Consider the following 9,649-nt stretch of genomic DNA (forward strand, 5'->3'; position numbering starts at 1 on the left):
CATGCAGAATAAAAAAAATCGCACTCATAATCGTATTCAATTACAAAAGCATACTAACCTCAATATTAGATTGGATGTTTACCCATTGACCACTGTAAACGAATGATCATATAAAAGCGACAGTTCGCGTCGCTGCTCAACTTAGTGTAACAATTTGCACCTAGATGGCTCTACTGCGTCTGTACATTGCAGCATACTGCCATTATTTGTCCATCCTGAGAAATAAGGGCGAGTGGGCTTTATTAGGAACCGGGCTTTATTGGGCGAACCTACCTTACTTGTGCAAATATACAGAAGAGGAACTAAGTGAAATATAAATCTTCATAGAATTGATATTATAATTTTTGTAAACTTACTTGTCATCTTGTTGGTATCTAGCTATTAAGAATAAGTGCTTTGTGCAGCCTCTATCGGTAGGCTCATCTACTATTAATGAACATTTGGTGTCTTTTAAAACTGTACATACTCTGTTATTTAACTGTTTTTCCCCAATTACATTGTTAACTATGCCCGAGCATTTTGTTGGTTTGCATGTAATTTTTTTGCTACTTCTGAATCAAGGCATAGTTTGGGAATAAGTTGTATAAGATGGTTCATTACGTTGTACGACAAATTGTGGTCAGAGACAAATGCTGCTACAAGCATTTCTGTTTGTTTTGTAGTTTTCTCTAAATTGCCGAAATTTTTGGTGAAAGATACTAACTAGTGTTTGCTAACCTTTTGATTTCAATATTTTTTTGTGAATTTCGCTAATATTATGCCTTATAAGGGCCTGCAAGCTTTATAGTACCCGCTATTTTCGTCCCCTTCGTCCAACCAACTATTAATCGGGATCATTTAGCCACTTTTTGTAATTTCTGGGAATATTTCATTTTTTTACCTCCCGAGGGTCTTTCGTTTCCAGAATCACCAAATTCTGATTCATGTTCTCTTCTAAAATGAAATGAGTTGTACTTTAACTAATTTTTACTTAGACTAAAGTGCAATTTAGTGTCACATCCGGTTTCATAATACTTACAGCTCTTTTCATTAATAAAAGTAAACTTTATAGGCCTGGATCCCGCGTACCAAAAAAGTTGATTAATAGCAAGCTGAAAATTTGTTAATAGGTCAACGGTGTCTAGTTGGACAAACTTTGATGTACGGGAACACTGGAACAAAAGTTTTAATTGTGGAACAGGTTAAAAATTTGGAAACCGTCCCATGTATTTTATCAGACACAACTTCCAATTGATTTGTTGCCCTTTTTTGTTGCCTATTTATCAGACCTGTCATTTAACATGTTCTAGATGTCGGACTTATTAAAATGCCCAGTTGGTGATAAATAGCAGTCTAATTTTTGTATGAGAGTTTAATGAAAGTGTCACAAATCAATTAGAAGTTCCGTCCAAATTTTGAACCTGTTCCACAATTAAAACTTCCCCTGTTCCAGTGTTCCCATGCAACAAAGTTTGTCCGACGAGACACCGTTAAGCTATTAACAAATTCTCAACTTGCTGTTAATCAATTTTTTTTTGGTACGCGGGATCCAGGTCTACTAGTGTTAAATTGATAGGTCGGTATGGTTACTCCATTTTATCTTTGCCTAAAGGTCATGATTCATTTTTAAACAAATTAATTAAAACAAAATATTAAATGAAATTTATAGAAATAAAAGGCAGATATCGAGCAGCCAGTTTAGCAAATCTTGTCCTTTCTCTCCTTTTACCCTTTTGCCCCTTCGAAAGTATACTTTCGCTCCTAGAGCATCATCAGGATCATTTCGTCAAATCTGCAAGGTATCCTGGCAAAATGTCATAACATTGAGAGCGAGAGAATTGGCAAATTAACACTTAACATAAAAAACACACTGGACAAAGGACAAAACAGATTAAATTAATAGATGCCGGTATGTACTACATCATTGGCAAATCGAAGATGAAGTCATATTCGACTTTCTAATGATTGTTGCTCTAACCAGGCTGGCCAACTCGGCCAGCCTTAGCTGGTGTAGTAAACATCATATTTTTAATAGAGCTTTCTTATTTTTGGTTAATCTCGGCGAATTGACTTCTTTGTGTGATATGTTGGGGAAAGTAAACTAATGATTATGTGCTGAAAATTTTGTGATATAAGGATTGACTCTATATGGGACAGTAAGTTATTTGTTGCAAATAATTCATTTTGAATGGTATCCTTCACTTGATTGACTTTTACGGCTGTCAGAAAACAAGTACCAACGTTGATAATGAGAACCAATAAATTAGCATAGCGAACACCAGGTAATTATGCCAAACATAATACGTTTAATTGTTTATTTATTTATCGCTGTGACAGCTGTTTATACACGAACTTGATACTAGGAGATTTTATCAATTATTTCTTTGGTCTGAATGCATAAAATTGTAATTTTTAAGTCAACAAGGACACTGATACTTTTTTAACACCAAACCATAAGTGATCAAGAAGAGAAGTGTCCCCGTTGTGTCAGAGTAATATGGCCATGATTAATAGGGAAGATTGAAAAAGCGTCCTGGAAGAATGATTGGATGCAAAATTAAATCAAAGACTGAATACAATAGATATAAAATTAAATAGCGTAGCAACCAAAGAAGATATAAACAGTCTAAGAGCGGAAATTTCAAGTTTAAGAAGGGAAACTAATGAGTTAAAGGAACGAGTACTGCTTCTGGAGAGTCCAGTTGCTCGTTTTCCAGGTGAGTTGGGAGATCTAAGAACTAGGGATGAAGTGAAGCAACAAAAATTAATAGAGCATGAAGGGAGACAAGGAAGAAACAACTTGATATTCAGGGGATTGCTTCATTCCGGTAGATAACCTTGTATTCGTTTCATTAAAAGATATGTTTCAGATATGCTTGTAATGTAGAAAGAGATCAGAGTAACCAGGGCACATCAACTAGGTCCAACCAGGTTAAACGGTCCGAACATTGCACAAAATCCTTGGGATGACGACATAGCGCTAGTATTTAAGAATTTTTCCGTTTAAGTTTGACGTGCAATCTAGCCTCAAAAAATTGACAGTAATGTGTCTATGTTTTTATGTTGTGTTATGGAATACAAATACAAATTAAAAATGGATATTAATTTTATGAATTTGATAGAACATGTATTGTCGACATTGTAGACGAAGAACGGTAGATGCCACTATGTGCGCTTATCCCTCGTAAGGTATTTGTTCTTAAAAATCCCTTTGATAAATACGGGGTGCAGAATTTTTTGTACGATTTCGACTAACAAAAGAACGTGCACTGCATATTTTGGAAATAGTGGAACCACAATTAGAATATATGCATAATTTGTAAGTAAAAAAACTTTAGTTATTATAAATAACTAATAATAAATAAATAAAATAAAAACAGACAATGATATCAAGTAGAAGTTCAAAAGTGAACTTGCTGTGATTTATAAACTTCCACCACTAGTTAGAAAATTGTTATTGTACTTACATTTACTAATTACAGGAAAAATTCCCTCAGTCCAATCAATCAACTCTTGGTAACTTTGAAGATGTATGCCACAGAAACACATTTGGTCGCAATAGGGAATTTGATAGAAGCTGACATATCTACTATGTCTAGGATTGTGAGGAAAGTTCCATGATGTTTGGCATCTTTACGGCGTAAATAAACCACAACCCTAAGCAACCATAAATCAGAGAAACAGGAATTTTATCAAATTGCACGATTTCCTAAAGTCATTGGGGCGATTGACGGTTGTCATGTGAAAATAAATCATCCAGGTAAATATTCATAGAGTCATCTACGTAAATATTAATCACCATTCAAAAACAACCATTGTAAGATGAGATGTTTTTGTAGGTGGAGAAGATGGCGAAATCTATAGAAATAGGAAATCATATTTTTCTATAAATGTTCAAGCAGTAGCCAGTGCAAATTTTTTATTTCAAGATATAATAGCTAGATGGCCAGGTTCTGCCCATGATTCTACGATTTTCAATAATAGCAGAGTGAAACAAAGATTTGAAGAATGAGAATTTGTATGAATGAGAATTTGAAGAATGAGAATACAAACATGTATGTCCACACAAAAAATATTATGAGCCAAAATATGTTCACAGCATCCTACCATCAGAATTTTTACTGAGGTCTATCCAACAAATCCCAGTTTTATGATAAGTAGCATAGAACCTCCTTATTTCTAAAAACAATAAATATGGCTTATATTTAAAGAATGGTAATTTTATAGTTAAGTGGACATTTTTATTAATGTGTTCTTATTAATAATATAGTGCACAGTTATCTACTGATTCCTTTCCTAAATCCAACTACCGAAGGCGAAAGGCTAGTTCAAAGCAGGCTACAGGTGGAAAACACATTTGGTATTTGGAAGAGGAGGTTTCCTGTTTTGGCATATGGTTGTCGTTTAAAACATGAAACCACATTGAATATTATTATTGCAACTGCAGTATTGCATAATATCGCACAATTAAATGGGGCACCTGAACCTTCTCTTGACAATGTTAATGCAGAAGAGTTTGATGAGTTACTAGAAAATGGTGATATACCTGCAGCACCCGCCCCTAATTATCTTGTTAGGGATTTTCTCAGGGAACTTGTAGACAATTATTTTAATAGAATCTTAAATAGATAAGACATAAATTTATTGTTACTCCATACATGGTAGGGAATCCTAGTTTTAAGTCTAATGTATATAATATATAATAGTCTCGCGTTTTATACCGCTGACGCGGCTTTGCGATTATAGCAGGGTAGTCTGCTATATCTAGGGCCTCTGATATACAAGGAAGGTAACAGGGCCAGTGTTACGCTTCCACCGCCTATTATTACCCCTGGTTTTACCGAGGGTACTCATTTTATTCAGGCTGAGTCGACCTGGGGCCTATAGACATTTTAAAAATATCTAGTTGTATATATTTATACTAATATATCTAATGTTGTAACGAGCCTGCTCTGTGCTTCTCCGGCCAAGCTGTGTGATGTCTTCATTGAAGAATGGAATGAATCGCAGAGACTGCGTGGGAGGAGAGAGAGAAGATGCTGACACACGAATCGGGTCGGTGGGAAAAGACACTGAACTATTGTTACATTTCTTTATTATTTTATTATTGTAGTAACTATACTGTTTGAAGGAAGATTGAAGATTGGAAATTTTGGATTCGGCACAAGAAACACAAGGGGAGAAAAACTTATGGAATTCCTGGAACAAGAAAACATGTATGTTATGAATACGTTCTACAAAAAGAAACCAAACAGAAAGTGGACATGGGTTGCACCTAACGGAACCACCAAAAATGAAATAGACTATTTTCTCTCAAACAACAAAAGAATATTTGAAGACGTAACAACAATCAACAACGTAACAACGGGTAGTGACCATGGTATAGTTAGAGCAAAAATAAATATTAACATGAAAGAAGAGAGAAAAAGAATATTTAAAAAAACAACGCGAATAGATGCCTTTAAAGTAAAAACAAATGAAGAGCAATTCCGAGAGGTCTTAGCGGATAAGTTTAAATATGATCCTTCACATAATCAAGATGAAATTGACGAAATTAACAAAAACATCAATAAAAACCTTTTCGAAGCCGGACTAAAGGTCGCAAAGAAAACAAGTACTAAAGAAGACAAAATAAGCAACGAAACTAAACAACTAATGACGGAAAGACGACAACTACTAACGCAAAACAAACGCCATACTCAAGAATACATAGAACTTAATAAAACAATTAGAAAAGAACTAAAACGCGACTTACAAAAATGGAACGAGAACTTAATAGGGCGAGTCATTGAAAACATCAGAGGCTTAAAATGTCTAAGACCGGCACTGGGTGTTCAAAAAATCAGCAAAATTAAAGACGCCAATAGTAAGGAAGAGAAGGACAAATATAAAATTACAAAAATAGTCGAAGACTTCTACAAAAGCTTGTACAGCTCGCAAAGCCAGCCTAATGAATCAACAAAGGAGAACGTCAAAATAAAAATAAAAAACGTGGGATCAGAAGTACTACCAAATATAAAGGGATTCGAAATAGAAAGAGCTTTAAAAGAACTAAAGAATACTAAAGCTCCAGGACAGGACGGTATAATTGCCGAGCTCTTGAAAACAAGCAAAACAGTAACAATCCCTATACTAACAGAGCTATTTAATAAATGTCTCCATAATAGCAAGATCCCTAAAGACTGGAACGAAAGTTTAGTAATACTTTTACACAAAAAAGGGGACAAATGTGACCTACAGAATTATAGACCGATATCGTTGCTCAGTCAAGTATACAAACTATTCATGAGAATTATTAACATCCGGTTGACCTACAAAATGGACAATTACCAACCAGTGGAACAGGCTGGCTTCCGCAAAGGATATAGTACATCAGACCATCTGCTGACAATGAGAACATTGATAGAGAAGGCAAATGAATACCAACTACCCGTATTTCTTGCCTTCGTAGACTATGAAAAGGCGTTTGATAGTATCGAGATGTGGGCCATAGAACAAGCTATTAATAATTGTAGAATAGATTCGAGATATAGACAACTAATACCTAATATATATGAAATGCAACTATGATAGTACAACTAGACGAAAATACAAATCCCATCCCTATTAAGAGAGGCGTGAGACAAGGAGACGTAATATCGCCAAAGCTTTTCAACCTAGCACTAGAAGACGTCTTCAAAACGACAAATTGGTCAACCTATGGCATTAACGTTAATGGCAAGAAGCTAAACCACCTCAGATTCGCTGACGACATTGTGATTATAGCGAGCTCATTCGAGGAACTGCAAATTATGATGGAGGAACTCGCAGGCAGCTCCCAATACGTCGGCCTGAAAATGAACATGAAGAAAACAAAAATAATGACAAACACAGATGACCCCAGACGCATAACTATAAATGGCAGTGAGATAGAAAAAGTCCAGGAATATATCTACCTAGGCCAAATCCTGAAACTAGACAAAGAAAACCAAAGTGCGGAAATGAATAGGAGAGCAAGACTAGCATGGGCAGGATTTGGAAAACTTGGTTGGATACTTAAGAACCTCAAAATACCTCAATATTTGAGGACCAAAGTGTTCAACCAGTGCATCCTTCCTATCATGACATATGGATGTCAAACCTGGACCCTAACCAAGGCAAATATGAATAAACTAGCCACAACAGAAAGAGCTATGGAAAGAGCAATGTTAGGTATACGACTGTCAGATAAAAAGAGGAACGACTGGGTAAGATCAAAAACAAAAGTCGAGGACATAACAACAAAAGTTGCCAAAATTAAATGGAGCTTTGCAGGCCACACTGTTAGACAAAAAGACCAACGTTGGAATGCAACGATACAACATTGGAGGCCTTACCAAAGTAAACGACCGAGAGGAAGACCACAGATGAGATGGGTTGATGATATTAAAAGAGTAGCCGGAACGAATTGGAAATATGTTGCTCAGGATAGAGACCGATGGAAGGAGTTGGGAGAGGCCTATGTCCAAACGTGGACGATAGAAGGCTAAGAGATACTGTTTGTTCATGTTTTGTTTATCACGGAATATATGTGGTGTGAACCGAAAGTTAGTGCATTTTACCCATAGTCCTTTTCCTCCCGCCATTCGCTATTGCTTAATATCGCCCCGTGGTGACCATAATCTATCACGCGAACCCACCCCGTTACAAACTGGCTGCCAACTCGTGGCCGTGATAAAATTGGACATTTTTCGGTGTGCGTATTTTGGTATAATTAATAACATTTTGCTAATTCGGTACGGTTTTAAAGACATAACCTCCAAAGCGAGTGCATTGTGTTTTGAAAATCGCAGGCGCAAAAGGTAGGATCTTTTCGATTTTCAATACGTCCAATCAGGCAAAACCGATTGCGATCGTTAATCGATTATAACTTCAAGCGGTAGTATTGGTTGCCTAATAATTCAACGATATTTTTCGTAGAAAATTTTGCTGATTTCTTATCGTTGCCAGATAAAAGTTAACTTCACTATCCAGCTCACTATCCACAGACCCCCCTGTCCGTCTGCTGGTCTTAGGTAGGCGAGCCTGTCCTTTCATTTTATGAGTTTACCCTCAAAGACCTCCCCTATCCTTTCCGTTTTTAGGAAGGCGAGAATAGTATAGAAGGACCTATGCCAATCTTCTCCTTTAGCCCTACTTACATAGACTGCGCGGGATATCCCCATGTATCGTTCACTAATAAACACGTCCAGGGATATTCCGGGGACGGAAGAGGGGGTGGTTTTAGTTGGTAGGCGGCTGGTTATGGGGGGCACGCGGGACGCATGGACCTACTCTGGTCTGTGGGCCCTGGCGTGTTCTCCTCTCCTGTCCGATTCCAACAGTACTAGGGACATCTTCCCTAGTCTGCAAGAGTGTTCCACCTCAATCCAAAAAAAAAGATAAAAGTTAACTAATTTTGGGTTTTCTAATTTCAATTTCAATTAAAAGTAAAAAGCTTTTAACAATTTTAAAATACTCTGTTTAATTTTATTTCACTATACTTTGAGAAACTGCATGGTAATTTTGGCTTTTATTTAATAAAATACCTACATTTAGTAAATACGTACTACGTAAAAATACGTACTAGTGATACACAGGTCAGCTCAGTCTCTGAAAATATGATTGCAATGTCAAACGCTCAATTTATTACTTTAATTCAAGAATTGCGAAGTTCGACATTGGGAACTAACGAAGAACTTTTAACCCGACTACGTGAGAGTTCGGCTACTCCTACATTGTCACCAATGACGGGAAATTTCGTAAAGTGCACAGCTCGTTTCGACGGTAGTGAACATGCCAATGTAGAAGCGTTTCTGGATAATATTCTTACGTTCAAGGAATGCACACACGTGAGCGACGACAATTCACTACGTAGATTGTCCATGTTACTTAAGGGTACTGTCGCAACTTGGTGGCAGGGGATAAAAACCTCGACTTTAACCTGGACCAATGCAGTGCAAGCATTAAAGGATTCGTTCTCCAAAAAGCTACCGCCCTATTTAATTTTCCGAGAGATATTCGCGCGCGAACAAAACACGGATGAACAGACCGAATTGTTCGTTTGCAATGTACGAACATTACTTGCACATTTACCGTACACTCTGTCAGAAGAAGCTGAATTGAAGATAAGAAAAAGACTTCCGCGTAATAGATTTCAAACTTCCATTGTTAGAATCTAAGTTAAGAAGCGATAACGAACAAACGAAGTCGCCTCTCGTGAGGATGCAAGAACCGAATCAAGTAAAATCTAAGGTTAGACCTAAGTGCACGTTCTCTAAACATTTCGGCCACCTTCAGGCCGATTGCCGAAAATATGAGAAACAGTCTCTTATTAGCCATTCCGAAGAAAATAAAGCAAATGTGGCATCCAAACCTTCTTCTACAGGTTCACGGACTCCGACAATTTATTGTTATGGCTGTAATACGCCAGGTTTTATCCGTTCTAACTATCCTACTTGCAGAAATACTGCACGTGCGTCAACTTCAACACAAAATGTTGCCTCCTTAGAACTTCTTATGGCAGATACAGATTCTAATAATTTGAGACCCCTTCTACCTATATCGATCCTAGGCTTACAAGGATATGTCGATACCGGTGCTAAATGTAGCATCGCTGGTTCAAGGTTATATAATCATCTAATCGATGGTAATGTTTCTTATAGTAATGTAA

At 36.8% G+C, this 9,649-nt stretch overlaps 1 protein-coding gene across 1 annotated transcript; it reads left to right on the forward strand.

The window, feature by feature from the left end:
- The first annotated feature begins 8,606 nt into the window (after positions 1-8,606).
- Positions 8,607-9,158, forward strand: LOC126891194 (activity-regulated cytoskeleton associated protein 2-like). Its single transcript, XM_050660377.1, has one exon. The coding sequence runs from the start codon at positions 8,607-8,609 to the stop codon at positions 9,156-9,158; it is 552 nt and encodes a 183-aa protein (XP_050516334.1).
- The last annotated feature ends 491 nt before the right edge of the window (positions 9,159-9,649 follow it).

The sequence above is a fragment of the Diabrotica virgifera genome, chromosome 9, assembly GCF_917563875.1.
Source record: "Diabrotica virgifera virgifera chromosome 9, PGI_DIABVI_V3a".
Classification (NCBI taxonomy): Eukaryota; Metazoa; Arthropoda; class Insecta; order Coleoptera; family Chrysomelidae; genus Diabrotica; species Diabrotica virgifera.